Below are 18,217 nucleotides of genomic sequence, written 5' to 3'. Positions count from 1 at the left end.
CCTGGGATGTCAGGACTGTCTTATGAAGAAAGACTGGATAGACTTGGTTTATACTCTCTAGAATTTAGGAGATTGAGAGGGGATCTTATAGAAACTTACAAAATTCTTAAGGGGTTGGACAGGCTAGATGCAGGAAGATTGCTCCCGATGTTGGGGAAGTCCAGGACAAGGGGTCACAGCTTAAGGATAAGGGGGAAATCCTTTAAAACCGAGATGAGAAGAACTTTTTTCACACAGAGAGTGGTGAATCTCTGGATCTCCCTGCCACAGAGGGTAGTCGAGGCCAGTTCATTGGCTATATTTAAGAGGGAGTTAGATGTGGCCCTTGTGGCTAAGGGGATCAGAGGGTATGGAGAGAAGGCAGGTACGGGATACTGAGTTGGATGATCAGCCATGATCATATTGAATGGCGGTGCAGGCTCGAAGGGCCGAATGGCCTACTCCTGCACCTAATTTCTATGTTTCTATGTTTCTATGGGACTAGTGTAGTTGGGGTATGTTTCGTGGGCAAGTAGGGCCGAAGGGCCTTTTTCCACGCTGTATATTACACAATGAATTTGTCCAAACGTGGGCAAATGGGTCTAGCCTAGATGGGGCATCATGGTCAGCATAGACGAGTTGAGCCAAAGGTCTGTGCTCTGACTCTCTCTCTTTGACATGCCTTATGCGTTCCTCAGTGCACAGCTGGATAGCTTTCCTGGATGTTGAGCAAAACACAAAGTGCTGGAGGAATTTAGAAGTCTGGGGAGGGAAATGGACAGATGACGTTTTAGGTCTGGACCCTTCTTTAAATTCCTGGTTGTTGAATCACGCTGTTGATTTCCTCCATCTAGCCCAACAGAACATTCTTTGTATATTAGGGTGAACAAGCCCGTATCTTACTCAGGGTCGTAGACTCGTGGGCTACTTCCGCCACGATTAGCCAACGTGGTACACGGTGCTGACCAAGATCTTTGGTGCTGACTAACACAAGAATGCTGGAAATCAGGTAGGGACCTATAATGGACAGGCAGCCAGACAGGGACTTGTCAAGTACCCCTCCCCAACCAGACATAGTGCCTTGAGAAGATTGGGTAGTTTACAACCCAATGATATGAACGTTGAAAGACACAAAGTACTGGAATAACTCAGCGGGTCAGGCTGAATGAGATGGTCTTGAGATCGTGGATAAATGACGTTTTCGATCGGTACCCTTCTCCAGATTGATTGAGGTGGGGGGGAGAGAAAGCTGGAAGAAAGCAGTAGCAGGACTAAGCCTGGTAGGTTATAGGCGGAAGGTAGACACAAAAAGCTGGAGTAACTCTGCAGGATAGGCAGCATCTCTGCAGAGAAGGAATGGGTGACGTATCGGGTCGAGACACTTCTGGGTACAGGTGAAGGTGACTTTTGTCAGGCAGATGGTTAGACAAAGGCCAGAGGTGAAAATTATATTCTCCATTTTTTGGTAAATTAAACCTTCCCCCACATCCCCGTATCCCACCTGACTGCATCTATTTCTCGCTTCCGCTCCCCTTACATTCCTTTCTCTAGCATCACAATTTGCAACTCTATAATCCTTTTTCCTTACACCTTGTTTTCATCTCTGGCCTTTGTCTAATTACCTGCCTATCAAAAAAGCCCATTCACCTATTACCTGACAGCTTTGTTAGAAACATAGAAAATAGGTGCAGGAGTAGGCCATTCGGCCCTTCGAGCCTGCACCGCCATTCAATATGATCATGGCTGATCATCCAACTCAGTATCCTGTACCTGCCTTCTCTCCATACCCCCTGATCCCTTTAGCCACAAGGGCCACATCTAACTCCACTTAAATATAACCAATCAACTGGCCTCAACTACCTTCTGTGGCAGAGAATTCCACAGACTCACCACTCTCTGTGTGAAATTTTTTTTTCTCATCTCGGTCCTAAAAGACTTCCCCCTTATCCTTAAACTGTGACCCCTTGTTCTGGGATTCCCCAACATCGGGAACAATCCTCCTGCATCTAGCCTGTCCAACCCCTTAAGAATTTTGTAAGTTTCTATAAAATCCCCCCTCAATCCTCTAAATTCTAGCGAGTACAAGCCGAGTCTATCCATTCTTTCTTCATATGAAAGTCCTGCCATCCCAGGAATCAGTCTGGTGAACCTTCTCTGTACTCCCTCTATGGCAAGAATGTCTTTCCTCAGATTAGGAGACCAAAACTTGTTGCGCCTCCCTCCCCACAATTAGTCTGCACAAGGGTCCTAAGCGGAACCATCAAAGTTGTTCGGAGGTGCTTCCTGAGTTACTCCAGCACTTTATTTCCTTTCACGATGTCAAGGCTGGCAATTGGACATAATCCATATGCCTCCTTATCCACACATCTCAACAACATGCAGGCTTGTATGTTAATTGGCCACTGATTTTTTCCCTCGTTGAGGGAGTGGATGAGAAAGTGGGATAACATTGAACTAGTGTGAATGGCTGATCAATGGTCGGCGTGGATTCGATGGGTCGAAGGGCCTGTTTTCATGCTCTATCTCTAAACTTAATTGGTTCTATAGTGCTTTGGGGTGTCCTCGGACAAGGTGGGAACACAAACAAGGCTGCCAATTTTAAAGCTAAACCTAGTTATCTGAAGAAGGATCCTAACTCTAAATGCCGCCTCCATGTTCTCCAGATATGCCTGAGTTACTAATGTATGAGAAGCTTTTGAAGACTCTGGGTCTGTACTCACTGGAGTTCAGAGAATGAGGGGGCGGTGGGGGGTCTCATTGAAACCAAGTGAATAATGAAGACCTGGACAGATTAGATGTGGAGATAATGTTTCTAGTAGTGGGAGAGTCAAGGACCAGAGGGCACAGCCTCAGAATACAAGGATGTACCTTCAAAATGGAGTGAGGAGGAATTTATTTAACCAAAGACTGGTGAATCTGCGGAATTCGTCATCACAGATGGCTGAGGAGGCTGAGACTTTGGGTATTTTAAGGCATAGATTGATAGGTTCTTGATTAGGAAGGGCGTGAAAGGTTACGGGTACAAGGCAGGAGAATGACGTTGAGAGGGATAGACCAGCCATGATTGAATAGACAGAATGGCCTAATTCAGCTCCTATGTTACTCGAGCATTTTTCTGGTCATTCCTCCCCTGGTTGCTTTCCCGTGTATTGTTGCGGAGTTGCAGATATCAGATGTTAAAAGTCGGCTTCATCCATGACTTCCGTTTCTCATTGGCCGCGATCCTCCTCGGCGACCCCTCCCCTCCCGATCTCATTCTCATAATGAGCGAGTGTAGTGGCCAGTTTAAAATAGTGCTTTATTCAATCGGCATAACTGACGCATAGCCTATGAATAGTTATAGTTATGACCCAGTGAGGCTTGTTCAATGAAGCGCCGCGAACAAAAAGCAAGCGAAACTCCAAGTGCAGCTTATTTGACTGCTCACCTCAACCCGCATCCGCCGGAGTCAATGGATTCACACCCAACCACAAGCGAACGGCGCTCAGTTTTGGCATTGTGAGTGTTTTTCTCCCTAGATCAGCTATGCTGCTATGGTGTGTATCTCTGATTAGCATCATGTGTATCCGATTGGTGTCCATCCCGAATAGCAGTCCGTTACTGCTGTTAATCGAAGGTAAAACACCTCTTGCCGCACACAATCAAATATTAATCGGGGTTAAATTAGTCATTTGTATTGCTCCATTAATACACTGGAGGATTTAGATTATTGTAGGTTACTGTATATTGCAATTGGAAACTTTGAATTAAAATCGCATCAACACATTTGAGATGGCATCGACAAGAACGTTTGGATAGACATGTGGAAGTGCAAGGAATGGAGGCTGGTCGGTTATGTGCAGGTAGATATGTGATGGTCTTGGCATCATGTTCTGCATAGACATTGTGGGCCGAAGGGCCTGTTCTATTACCTCATCAGTCGGAAGGGCCCCGACTGTCCATTTTCTCCACAGATGTTGCCTGACCCGCAGAGTTCCTCCAGCACTTTGTGTTTTGATCAAGATTCCAGCATCTGGAATCTGTTCGGTGCAGAGCGTCAGCGAAAGATTCAGTCGGCATGGAAAGGAGTTACGAAGAACGCCAAGGGGATGAGTCGAAAATCCGCCTCACATTACAATCAGACACCAACTATGTGTGTCCCATTTTGAACCAAAGACGCAACTGTACCGAATTTGTGCGATAATGTTTACGGAGCGGGATCACAGGAGAGACGGCCATTCGGGCCATCTTCCGCCAAATGAGCAAAACACAAAATGCTGGAGAATTCATCGGGTCAGGTGTGGAAGGAATGGAAATGTGATATTTGGGCTCAGGTTATAGTCCTCTTCTACAGAATATAGTCAGAGGGATATTGAAGCTTTACAGCTTCCTCTCTCTTACACCATTAGAGGGCCAGATTATATTTGGTCTGAAGAAGGGTCCCGACCCAAAAACGTCACCTGTCCATTCCCACCACAGATGCTGCCTGACCCCGTGTTCCTCAAGTACTTTGTATTTTGCTCCGAATTCCAACCGCCTGCCCCCCCCCCCCCCCCCCTCCTTTCCCCCTCTCTGTCGCTCCCCACCCCAACAGACACCAAACCACCGCGTTCCTACACGGCCCGGAGCAATAAGCTATATTGTGTTCAGTTCTGGGCACCGCTACAGGAAATATGTTGGCAAGCTGGAAAGGGTACAGAAAAGATGGGGATGGGGTGGGGTGGGGAGGGAACTAGAATAAGGTGGGGATGGGGAATGGGGTATGGAGGGGTGAATGCTGGAGGGTTCATCTGATCGAGGAGCAGGAGATGGGAATAGATCGGCGGCGATTCGAATCGGGACCACCCCCCTCACCCCGGACCACCCCTACCTCCCTCCCCTCTGACTGGTTCGAAATCGCAAAGCTTTCTGTATCCCGACTCCCCCAAATTGTTGTTTTTTTAATGTACGGTTGAGATTTTTTTTTAAGTTCTTCTAAACAATACATGTACGACTTTAACATAAAATATCTGGTGGGGGCGAGTTGTTTGTGACAAGGGGTGCATCCCTATTCTTACATTCTCATTCCACGGCCCGCAGGGAGTGGTGCGCTGGCTGGGATGTCGGCTCGGGGTGTGGACACATTTGACCAAATGTCTGGGCTGTGACCCGACTGTTGGAACCGTGCAGCCCGCGACTGCCTCATGCTCCGCCTTCACTTGTCGCTGGCGGCGGCTCGGAGCGCCGCTGGGAATGACTCGATCCCTGCTGGCACAGCCGAGAATTTGCCCAGGACACCGGATGATCTGCCGCCCGCCCGGGTCAGCCCGGATTCTGACCGTCTGAGTACAAACGGTGGCAGCCAACCCAAGTTACAGCGAGGGTCTCAGAGCGCCGAACGAGCGGGGAAGTGGTCGGAGTGTTTGCGAAACGGCGGAGAGGGCTTAATCCCCGGGGCAAAGAGTGAAGCGGGCGGCATGGTGAAGAAGGAGCAAAGCCCGGCCACCTCTCGCCGCAACTGCGCCGTCGCTGCGGAAACTCAGGCTGACGAGAGCGACCATTCGGGTTACGACACGGCCGCTGGTTACTCGGATGTTTACGAGAGCTTCGGCGAGTGTGCGGAATCGCCGCCCAGTAACGACAATGCCGGTGATTTGCGCCCGAGCCTGCGAGCGCAAGTGGGGCGTGAGGAGCCGGCGTTGAGCTCGGAGCGAGTAGGGAGCTCCACCTCCAGCGTGTTGTTGTGGGATCGCTCGCCGTGCGGAGGGGACGAAGCGCATTATATCACCACCCACGAGATCCAACTCTTCGAATTGGATAACGATGGCGAAAGCGAATTGGACGCCGGCTGGGAAGCCGAGGAGAGCAGCGCCTGTTATTCCTGCAGGGATAGCAGCTCTTTGGAGAGCGATGCATCCGAGGGAAATTCCCGGACTCCTCTGGGCATAAGTTACGCCGGAGATCCGCCGCAGGCTGTCTGCACTACCATCAATCCGCTGGAGAACTTAGCTGAGAACGGAAATTCTGGCGGCCAGCTTCAATTGTCCATTCGGGCCGTGAGCGAAGGAAGCGGCGCCCAAGAAGCGCGAAACCCGCCCACCGCCAATTCCCAGGGGTCGGGGAACCAGGAAGATTTGACCAAACTCCAGTCGGCGGGAGACGTTTGCAAGGATGCGAATTCTCGCCGCAATATCCCCCCCAGCGCTGTGGCTAAATGCAATTGGAAAGCTTTCGGAAATTCCAGCGGAACTTCCAGCGCTGTCAGCGAGTTGGACGACGCTGATAAGGAAGTGCGCTCTTTGACCGCTCGCACTTTCCGCAGCCTGGCTTGCGCCGGTGATGAATATTTGGACACTTTCAGCGTTGGTTGCAGGACCTCAACCGACCTGTCGGCGGATGAGACTGTTGCGCTGAACCGCTGCGCCACTTACATCGACCTCAAGTGCCGCAATACCACGGGCGGGAGAGGACAGGTCGGATTTCCAACCAAAAGTGGAAAATCTGGCGCTGGGCAAGGCGCGGAATCCACACAAAAGAGGCAAGAACTCCCGGTGGATAAGCAAACGGCCAAAAGGCAACTCCATCTGTCTGGGAAATTTGAACAGAGTGGATCCAGAGTTATAACTTTAACTGAGACCTTAAACTTCAGATACGATATCAGGGAACAGATCTCGGCCAGGCGAGAGGGCGAAAGGCGAGCGCAGTTGGCCCGAGGTGCGGTCGGATCGCGTTGCGCCGATGAGGTTACGGAGCCAAGGGAGGAGGGAGGGGAAAACAGCAGAGAGATCGGCAGGACGGCTGAGGCCATGGATGGCGTGCAGAAGAAATCCAAATTCGCCTCCAATCTTTTGCAAAATGTCATCTGGAAGAAAATGCAGTTCGAGCAGGAGTTGAAGATGGAGCGTGGGGAGATCAGCGACACCACCTTCGCTGCCGCCCCCACCAGCCCACCCGCCGCCGCCACCGACTCGCCCAAGGGGCGTGATGTACTGGAACCGAATTGCAACAGGCTTTCCGGCGGAAGCCCGGAAACTTGCCCCCTCCCCGGGGAAGCCGTGCCCTGCCAGACCCTCCCGGTGAGCAGCAGCGCCCGGTCGGCAGCATCGGGAGAGCCGCCCTGCGACGGGTGCAAGGGCACCTTGCCCCGCAGTCAGCGCAGTGCCTTCCGCTCCTGGAAGGACAACGAGCCTCCGCAAACGGGCAGCAAACGGGCGCAGCGGGTCCGGGCCGAGATCGGCGGGCACCCGCTTTGCAAAGAGACCAAGATGTCTCAGCTCTTCGTGCCCGGCATCCAGAAGGCGCCTGGAAAGAAGAAGAACGCCCAGGAGGAGAAGGAAGAAGGAGACAGGGCGTCTTCCAAGCCGAGCGACCGGACGGCAACTACACAGGGTAACCGGGCAGCTTCTAAACCAGGAGTCCCGGCGACGTCCAGCTCTCCTGAGATACAAATCCGGCTGCAGGGCGGCCTGCCCAGCCCGTTCAGCATCGCGAAGCTGTTGACTCCTGATATAATAGGCGGCGGCGGCCCGGGTAGAGAAGCGGCGGGCGATGCCGGTGCCAGGTCCTGGACTGGAGCGGGCGAGGAAGCGGGCGGTCGGGCCCGGGCTCCCCCCTTCGCCGTGCGCGATGTCCGCGACAATCTGCAGCGGCTGCAGGCGCCCATCCACCAGGTGAGGGACGTGAGGAAACTGGTCAAGAGCTCTTACCATGTGCTGACGACGGTGGGGCCGGGCGGCGGCGGCAAGGGTGCAGGAGGAGGCTCGGTGCAGCCCATCGTCATCAAGTGCCAGGCGGTGAGTCGCAAGGAGGCGAGGCCGGGGCCTGGGTCGGAGGAGGAGCGGGCCTCGGGCTTGGCGCAGCGGGCGTCGGGCCGCTCCCCGGCCAGAGTGCCGGGCAACGAGGCCGAGCAGCGGGGCAACCGATTGGCGTTGGAGAAGCTGACGGCGGCGGTCAAGACGATGGAGCAGCTCTACGTCTTCGACAACCACGAGTGGCGGAGGAGAAGCGACGCCAGCGCGGCGGCGACGACGACGGCAACGACAACGACGACGGCAGCGGCGGCCCTGTCTGGTCCGGGTTTGGGCCTCGGGCCGCTGGCGGGCAGCCGGCTGCTATCACTGATCGCCAGCGAGGAGGCCTCCGGCGGCAGCGCCAGGGTTCCGGGCGGCGGCGACGGGCGGCAGCTGCAGGAAGAGGGGGAGGAGCGAGCGGTTCCCGCCAGGGAGGGCGCACGCGCCGGGGTCGGCGCCCGACTCCCGCCTCCCGGGCCCGCGCACGTTCACGCGCCGACGCTGCTGCCGCCACCACCCGCCTCCCGCCGCGCGGTCCCCGGGCCCGCGCACAAACCGCCAGCGGGGGCGAGCGCGGGCGGAGCGGCCCCCCCGCTCTTCGCCGTCGCCCCGCAACCCTCGGCCACCGCCATCAGGACGACGCCCGCCGCTGGAGGTGGACGAAGATCTCCTCAGCAGCCGCCTCCACCACCGCCCGATCTCCGCCCGTTCCGCATCCAGACGGCGGAGCGCAACGAGAAGCAGGCGGCGGCGGCAGGGTGGCAACAGAAGTCTCCGCCCGTCCCCGCTCCTCCGCCATCCGAGCATGAGAATTACCTGACCATCCCGGTGAAGAAGCTCCCCCCCGCCGCCCCCCGGGACCCGACGCCACCCGTCGTCTACCAGCACCAGCAGGCTCAGCTCATCCGCCTGACTCCACCCGCCCCGGATCCCTTCAGCCCGGGCAAGGTGCAGCCGGTGCCACCTGTGATGGTGGACAGCCCCTCGATGCCTTTTTTCCCGGTGCCCCAGACCCAGCGGAGGATGTTACTGGACCCCGCCACCGGTCAATATTATCTGGTGGACACGCCCGTTCAGCCCGCCCGAAGACGGCTCTACGACCCCGAGACCGGACAGTATGTTGACGTCCCGATGCCTCAGCAACCGGTGGCCCCCATGCCGGTGCCAATGTCGCCAATTTCTTTCAACCCTGGCACATACGGTCACACCTACATGATCTACCCGGGATTCATGCCGCCACCGACCATGCTACCAACACTGCCGCCCGCTCCGGACCCGGAATACAGCGACTCGGGCAAAGGCAGCATCATTGCCAGACAACATCCCGAGCCGCAGTACCTGGAGAGTTCCTATTACTTCCCAACCGGGACCGTCGGCCAGACCACGCCAAGCAGGGTGGACAAGGGGCTGTCGGAGGGGAAGCCCATCGTCAGCATCACATCCCAACAGGGACCTCGAATAATCGCCCCTCCATCCTTTGACGGAACCACCATGAGCTTTGTGGTCGAGCACAGATGAGAACATTTTCTCACGCCACATGTAAGTAGGCAGATGTGGACAGCCGTTAGGGATGGGTACTTTGCTCCAGCTTTCGTTGTGCAGTGTGTTTTGTTCTATGGTCAGGGTGTTTTAGCTTCAAAAAAGCATCAAATTAAATAATATTTTTGAAATGGGGAAAAAAAAATTCTGTGCGAAATTTATACCGCGAGAGTAAATTTTAAAATGTACTCCCGCAGTATCAATTATGTTATTATATTCAGCATGTTTACCATTAGAATTGCAAGTTTAGATATAGGGGGTTGCACGTAAGGTCACAGGGTCATAGGGCTTGACGCACGGATCCGCTCAATCTATCTGGAGGACATCCGTCACTTCCGGTATATGTTATTAATGCAAGAAACGCGTACTTTCCTACCTGCTAAAAACCGCCAAAATGTTGCATTTTTACGCTGAAAAAAACTGGAAGTCGGGGTAAGTGTGAGAGACATGTACCCAACTTTAGAATTCCAAAAGTGAAGCGAAATGAAGGTAAAGAGAAGCAGAGCTGAAGGGACAAAAGCAGCTAAAATGCTTGGTAAACATTGGCCATGCAGATATCGGAATTGAAAATATTGGGAATTATCACTTCTGAAACTTTTTAAAGAAACTTTGCCAAAGAAATCAAGAAAAAACACAAATAATGCCTTAGTTGATGAAATGCAGTGAGCTAAGCACTCTGTCTGTTGTTGTCCCTTCAGCTCTCACTTCTATCTACCGTCATTTCTCCTCACTTTTGGAATTCTGAAGTAGGATAATTGTCTCATGCGCTTATCCCGATTTCCATAATTATCTGCAGCGCAAAAATTGACATTTTCGGCGGGTTTTAACGGGCCCACTACGCTGGAAACAATGGTAAGTGCCTACCTGCAGTACATCGCGTGTAATCCATTTGGAGTAGCGTAGCAACAGTACGGGTCATGGGTCGTGACCCGACTGCCGTGAAAGCTCCCTATAAGAAACCCATGGAACCACCATGTTTTATGATTTAGCACAAATGAGAATTCCTACCATATGTAAATCGACAGATGTGGACAGCTATGTAGGAAGGAACTACAAATATTGGTTTAAACCGAAGATAAACACAAAAAGCTGAAGTAACTCAGCGGGTCAGACAGCATGATGTTTCGGATCAAGACCCTTCTTCAGACTGATGGTCTGGGAAAGGGAAACCAGAGATATAGACGGTGATGTAGAGAGATATAGAACAAATGAATGAAAGATATATGCAAAAAAATAACGATGATAAAGGAAAAAGGCTATTGGCAGTTTGCTACGTGAGAACGAGTACAGACAATGAGACTTAACAAGACGATTTTGAAGCTGGTACGACTTGGGTGGGGGAGGGATGTAGAGAGAGGGAATGTAGGGGTTACTTAAAGTTAGAGAAATCAATATTCACACCACTGGGTTGTATGCTGCCCAAGCAAAATATGAGATGTTGTACCTCCAATTTGTGTTTAGCCTCACTCTGACAATGGAGGAGGCCTAGGACAGAAAGGTCAGTGTGGGAATGGGGAATTAAAGTGTTTGGCAGCCGGGAGATCAGGTAGATCCAGGCAGACTGAGCAAAGATGATCAGGTAGGTAGGTCCGCAACTCCCCGATTAACTCATCCCTTCCGAAACCACCCACTCCCCAGGTACTTCCCACTGCAACCGCAGGAGATGCAGCACCTGTCCCTATACCTCCTCCCTTGACTCTGTCCAGGGACCCCGACAGTCCTTTCAGGTTAGGCAGAAGTTCACTTGCACCTCCTCTAACCTCATCTACTGTATCTGTTGTTCAAGATGTGAACTTTTATACATCGGCGAGACCAAACGTAGAATGGGCGATAGTTTCGCTGAACACCTTACCTCAGTCCGCCTGGACCTACCTGATCTCCCGGTAGGGATTAGGGATAGTCAGCATGGTTTTGTACGTAGGAGGTCGTGTCTCACAAATCTGATTGAGTTTTTTGAAGACGTGACCAAAAAGGTTGATGAGGACAGAGCTGTAGATGTATTTATGGATTTCAGCAAACCATTTGATAAGGTTCTGCATGGTAGGCTGCTCTGAAAGGTTAAATCGCATGGGATCCAACGAGAGATACCTGCATAGATAGAAAATTGGCTTCATGGAAGGAAACAGATGGTGATGGAAGGTTGCTTCTTGGATTGGAGGCTTGTGACTAGTGATGTGCCTTTGGGTTCGGTGCTGGGCCTGTTTAATGTTTGTCATCTATATCAATGAGTTGGATGAGAATATACATGGCAAGATTAGTAAATTTACAGATGATACAAAAGTGGGTAGTTTTGCAGATAGTGAAGATGGTTGTGATAAATTGCAGCAGGTTCGATCAATTGGCGAGGTGGGCTGAGGAATGGTTGATGGAATTTAATACAGAGAAATGTGAGGTGTTGCATTTTGGGATGTCAAACAAGGGCAGGACCTACACAGTGAATGGTAAAGTTCTGGGGAGTGTTGTAGACCAAAGTGATCCAGGAGTACAGGTGCATGGTTTCTTGAAGGTGGTGTCACAGGTAGAAAGGATTGTCAAAAGGCTTTTGGCACATGGGTTTTCATCAGTCAGATTATTGAGTATAGAAGTTGGGAGGTCATGTTGCAGTTGTATAAGGCGTTGGCGAGGCCGCATTTAGAGTATTGTATTCAGTTCAGGAGCACCATATAACCATATAACAATTACAGCACGGAAACAGGCCATCTCGGCCCTACAAGTCCGTGCCGAACAACTTTTTTCCCTTAGTCCCACCTGCCTGCACTCATACCATAACCCTCCATTCACTTCTCATCCATATGCCTATCCAATTTATTTTTAAATGATACCAACAAACCTGCCGCCACCACTTCCACTGGAAGCTCATTCCACACCGCTACCACTCTCTGAGTAAAGAAGTTCCCCCTCATGTTACCCCTAAACTTCTGTCCCTTAATTCTGAAGTCATGTCCTCTTGTTTGAATCTTCCCTACTCTCAAAGGGAAAAGCTTGATCACATCAACTCTGTCTATCCCTCTCATCATTTTAAAGACCTCTATCAAGTCCCCCCTTAACCTTCTGCGCTCCAGAGAATAAAGACCTAACTTATTCAACCTATCTCTGTAACTTAGTTGTTGAAACCCAGGCAACATTCTAGTAAATCTCCTCTGTACTCTCTCTATTTTGTTGACATCCTTCCTATAATTGGGCGACCAAAATTGTACACCATACTCCAGATTTGGTCTCACCAATGCCTTGTACAATTTTAACATTACATCCCAGCTTCTATACTCAATGCTCTGATTTATAAAGGCTAGCATACCAAAAGCTTTCTTTACCACCCTATCTATATGAGATTCCACCTTCAAGGAACTATGCACAGTTATTCCCAGATCCCTCTGTTCAACTGTATTCTTCAATTCCCTACCATTTATCATGTACGTCCTATTTTGATTTGTCCTGCCAAGGTGTAACACCTCACATTTATCAGCATTAAACTCCATCTGCCATCTTTCAGCCCATTTTTCCAAATGGCCTAAATCACTCTGTAGACTTTGGAAATCCTCTTCATTATCCACAACACCCCCTATCTTGGTATCATCTGCATACTTACTAATCCAATTTACCACCCCTTCATCCAGATCATTGATGTACATGACAAACAACAAAGGACCCAACACAGATCCCTGAGGCACCCCACTAGTCACCTGCCTCCAACCCGACAAACAGCCATCCACCATTACCCTCTGGCTTCTCCCATTCAGCCACTGCTGAATCCATCTTGCTATTCCTGCATTTATACCCAGCAGTTTAACCTTCTTAACCAACCTTCCATGAGGAACCTTGTCAAAGGCCTTACTAAAGTCCATATAGACAACATCCACTGCTTTACCCTCGTCAATTTCCCTAGTAACCTCTTCAAAAAATTCAAGAAGATTAGTCAAACATGACCTTCCAGGCACAAATCCATGTTGACTGTTCCTAATCAGACCCTGTTTATCCAGATGCTTATATATATTATCTCTAAGTATCTTTTCCATTAATTTGCCCACCACTGAAGTCAAACTAACAGGTCTATAATTACTAGGTTTACTCTTAGAACCCTTTTTAAACAATGGAACAACATGCGCAGTACGCCAATCCTCGGGGACTATTCCCGTTTCTAATGACATTTGAAATATTTCTGTCATAGCCCCGGCTATTTCTACACTAACTTCCCTCAATGTCCTAGGGAATATCCTGTAAGGACCTGGAGACTTATCCACTTTTATATTTTTCAAAAGTGTCAGTACTTCTTTTACTTTGAAACTCATAGTATCCATAGCTACTCTACTAGTTTCCCTTACCTCACATAATTCAATATCCTTCTCCTTGGTGAATACCGAAGAAAAGAAATTGTTCAATATCTCCCCCATCTCTTTTGGCTCTGCAGATAGCTGCCCACTCTGTTTCTCCAATGGACCGATTTTATCCCTCGTTATCCTTTTGCTATTAATATAGCTGTAGAAACCCTTTGGATTTACTTATACCTTACTTGCCAAAGCAACCTCATATCTTCTTTTAGCTTTTCTAATTTCTTTCTTAAGATTCTTTTTACATTCCTTATACTCCACAAGCACCTCATTTACTTCATGCTGCCTATAATTATTGTAGATCTCCCTCTTTTTCCGAACAAGATGTCCAATTTCCCTTGAAAACCAGGGCTCTTTCCAATTTTTACTGTTTCCTTTCAACCGAACAGGAACATACAGATTCTGTACTCTTAAAATGTCCCCTTTAAATGTCCACCATTTCTCTTCTACATCTTTCCCATAAAACAAAATGTCCCAGTCCACTCCTTTTAAATCATCTCGCATCTCATCAAAGTTAGCCTTTCTCCAATCAAAAAAGCTATGTTATAGGAAAGATGCTGACAAACTGGAATGGGTTCAGAAAAGATTTACGAGGATGTTTCCAGGACTAGTGTGTCTGAGCATAAGGGAGAGGTTGAGTAGGCTGGGACTCTATTCCTTGGAGTGCGTGAGGATGAGTGGTGATCTTATGGAGGTATATAAAATCGAGGAATAGATTGGGTAGATGCATAGAGTCTCTTGCCCAGAAAAGGTGAATTGAAGACCAGAGGACATAGGTTTACGGTGAAGGGGAAAAGATTGAATAAGAAACTGAGGGCTAACTTTTTCACACAAAGGGTTGTGGGTGTTTGGAGCAAGCTGCCAGAGGAGGTAGTTGAGGCAGGGACCATCCCAACGTTTAAGAAACAGTTATACAGGTACATGGATAAGACATGGTCTGGAAGGATATGGGCCAAACGCAGGCGGGTGGGACTAGTGTAGCTGGGATATGTTGGCCGGTGTGGACACGTTAGGCCGAAGCGCCTGTTTCCGTGCTGTATTACTCTGTGACTATTTCATGCTAAATTAACCATGAGAATTGCAAGTTTAGATATTAAAAATATTCATGGAACCACCATGAGGTTTGTGATCCAGCACAAATTAGAATTCTTCCCATGCCATATGTAAGTAGACAGATGTGGGGGGTTGTTGGGATGGGCTCCTTGCTCTAGCCTTCATTATGCAGAGTGACACCAAGTTGTGGAGTAACTCAGCAGGTCAGGCAGTATCTCTGGAGAACATGGGTAGGTGACATTTTGGACCGAGACCCTTCTTCAGACAATTCAACCAGAAATGTCACGTATCTATGTTCTCCAAATATGCTGCCTGACCTGCTGAGTTACTCCAGCACTTTGCGTCCTTTTGTATATTAACCAGCACCGACAGTTTCTGGTGTCTTCATTATGCAGAGTGTTTTGTTCTCTGGTGTCCTGAGTTAGAATGTTTTGGCTTCAACAACTTCAAAGTGAAATAATCCCTTTAAAGTGGGAAAAATAAATTTCAGAGTACATCACAGGAATGTTTCCAATGTAGATTTACCATTAGATTTGCAAGTCTAGGAATAAACCTATGGAACCGCCATACATTTTGTGGTCGAGCACAGATAACAACTCTTCTCACTCGACGTGCAAGTCGGCAGATATGGATGGCTGTTGGGATGGGCTCCAAGCTCCCGCTTTCATTGTATAAAATGCAGAGTGTTTTGTTCTGTAGTCTCGTGAATCAGAATGTTTTGGCTACAATGGTTCAATTATGGTCACATCTTCCGAGGTACAGTGCAAATTCTTTTTGTGCATGCAGTTCAGTAAAATAAGTATAAGAATAGCAAATCACACCGAGGCAGTACACAAGAGTCTCCATGATTCCGGCACCATCATGTACCCTTCAAGTTCAAAGTTGTTAAACATGTAGAATCTTAACGGCTAAAAAGTGTCATTTTCCATCTTTGAATGAAATAGTACCTTTATTGTGGCAAAAATAAATCTTCAGCTAAATCACAGAGGTGTTATCAAATAAATTTACCATTAGACGCCAGGCAACCTTACTGAGGTATTAATAAGGTATCCTGCTGATTTGTTGTTAATCCAGGGTCCAATACTGAAGGTTGTGAATTCTCCTCTTAGTTTTTTTATTGTCAGGGAGAGGAATAGAGCTCGTAGCTGAGGAACAACATTTGCAACCAATGCCATGAACAATGAATTTAGTGTCCCCAATATGTAAGTGGAACATTTTTTTCTTCACATGTTAGACTAATGGTTTGAGATTTTAGAGACAACGGAAGGGATCTAGAGTGTCAACATATATGTAATAACGGACCTTGTGTTTTGGGGTGACATTGTCTAAGGCCTGCATCTGGGGCTGACACAGGAGAGGCCAATGGTTCTTTATTGTCACATATTCCAAGGATTAGTCAATTTTTATTTTTTGCATATAGTTCAGTGAATTATTAGTATACAGAAGCACAATCCCTGATTAATTACAAAGTGTATAGAAATGGCCCATTGAGACCATATACAAGAGTTACCAGGTTTTGGCCCCATTTTCAAAGTCCCAGCTACAGATGGCCATAAAGGCATGTTGCAGCCTTCGCCTCCATCCAATCGTCCAATGAACCATCGTCCCTCTCCTCGCCTGGCCACTATTAAGCCTTTTTGCCTCGGGGGCACCTCCCACAGCCAACCTTGATGGCACGGAAGGTAAAACCCCAGTTCTTCTTACCGGCCCTTTGTTCTTGTGTCTGCCGCCATCGCCAACTCTCTCCACCCACCTCTCCAGTTCTCGGGAGCGAGCAGGGGCCGGGCTCGGCGGCTTCCCTCTTCAGTCTTCTCTCGTCCCGGTTTCCCGGTTCCGCGACGGGTGAGCCAGGCCTGCCGCACAGCCGGAAAGTCCTTGTGCCTTGTGGTGCGACCGTCCTTCATGGCCACTGTGACCACTTTGTGAAGGTGCTGCTCCAGGATGGGTATATCACTCTAGGCTGATGTTCTTGCACTGAGAGAGTGTGACACTGCCACAGGTGCAACCATTATGGCCGAGACATTAAACCACGGTCGTGTTTAGAGATGCAGCATGGAAACAGGTACTTCGGCCCATCAAGTCTATACCGGCCATCGAGGGATTCCTGACATAATTCAAAGAGATGTCTCTAATTTTAAATGCTTTTCCCCTCCAATCTGCCCCTCCGAAGAAATATTTTCTTCATATTGCTATCCATTTTTTAAAAGGCACTTAAACATATAAATTAAACTATTATTATTGCCTTCACAAAGGGAACACCATAACATTTACAGGAAAATAATGCTTCATCATCATTGCGGCTCATCCAGTCCACATGAGCGGTATCATTGGTGAACTTAAAGGTTGAGTTGTTGTTGTACTATGCTACACAGTCATGGGTGCAGAAGGAGCAGAGTAAGGGAATCAGCACTTAACTCTCAGGGGCACCACTGTTGAACGTTGGGGTGGAGGAGATGATATGACCAAATCTAACCGACTGAGAAGCCGTTCAAGAAGTCTAGAAGCCAGTTGCAGATGGAAGCTTCAATTTCACGGTCCAGAAGTTTAGGGATGAGATACAATATTGAAGTAGTCACTGGATAGCATCTTGACCTTAGCATTCTTATAGTCAAGCTGATCCAGAGCCGAATGTTGTGCAGGTGAGATGGCGCCTTACGTAGACCTGTTCTTCTTGTGTGCAAATTGCTGTGGTCTAGATTGTCCAGAAATGTGGGCCATTACCCGTCTTTGAAAGCATTTAGTTGTGCTGGTTGTTAGAGCTATTGGATGGTAGTTATTCAGACAGGTCACTTTAATTTTCCTAGAGATTGGAATAATGGAAGTTTTCTTGAAGTAGATGGGAACAGTAGACTGTTAAAGTGAGCGGTTGAAGATGTCAGTGAAGATAGTGGCCATTTTATTGGTGCACAACTTCAGCCACCAAGATGTATAGAACAGAGCCGATGGGGGAGGGGGACATGCCAATGTAGCACTTTGCCTGTTCAAGCAGGCATAAAGGGCATTGAGTTCATCCAGTAGAGATGCATTGTTGCTAGCATGGGCAGATATCCTGGGGGGGGGACAGGGGGGCACTTCCCCCCCCATGCTTTGAGAGGTGGGAGATAATCCCCCCTCCCCCCCCATGTTTTGTAATCCGGACTTTATCAGATGATTTCTAAGGGCTGAATCGGCCCTCTTGCGGGGCCTTTCAGTGCCTGGCGCGGCTTAAAATCAAACTGCTGCATCGAGGCTCCCGATGTTGAAGCCCCCGCCGTCCGATGAAAGACCCTGTGAACGGGCCGATTCAAGCCCCACGATTTCGGGTGGACGAAGCTGCTGTTGCTGGAGTTCGGAGTCGGTCACCAACCAGGTCAGCTCCCGATGTTACCGTCCACAGGGTTCACGGCCGAAGCCTCACATGCGCGTGTGTGTACGTATGCGTGCGCACGGCCGCCAAGAAATTGTGTCCCCCGCATGTTTTGATAGCGATTTCCGTGCCTGGTTGCTAGCAATTACCCCCAATTTCGACTTATAACCTATGATGGTATTCGTGCCCTGCCACAGTCGCCTGTTTGTTTCATTTTGTTTAGTTTA

At 49.3% G+C, this 18,217-nt stretch overlaps 1 protein-coding gene across 1 annotated transcript in view; it reads left to right on the top strand.

Moving 5' to 3' along the window:
• The first annotated feature begins 3,305 nt into the window (after nt 1-3,305).
• Nucleotides 3,306-18,217, top strand: part of c1h4orf54 (chromosome 1 C4orf54 homolog) — a 43,351-nt gene continuing 28,439 nt past the window's right edge. The window contains exons 1-2 of the mRNA XM_033022828.1: nt 3,306-3,477; nt 5,038-9,266. Of these exons, the coding sequence (XP_032878719.1) occupies nt 5,142-9,245 (4,104 nt within the window). The 5' untranslated portion in view covers nt 3,306-3,477; nt 5,038-5,141 and the 3' untranslated portion in view covers nt 9,246-9,266. The remainder of the gene's footprint in view (nt 3,478-5,037; nt 9,267-18,217) is intronic.

The sequence above is a fragment of the Amblyraja radiata genome, chromosome 1 (genome assembly GCF_010909765.2).
Source record: "Amblyraja radiata isolate CabotCenter1 chromosome 1, sAmbRad1.1.pri, whole genome shotgun sequence".
Taxonomy (NCBI): Eukaryota; Metazoa; Chordata; class Chondrichthyes; order Rajiformes; family Rajidae; genus Amblyraja; species Amblyraja radiata.
The sequence above is the reverse complement of the archived record's forward strand: the minus strand, read 5'-3'. Positions and strand labels throughout refer to the sequence as shown.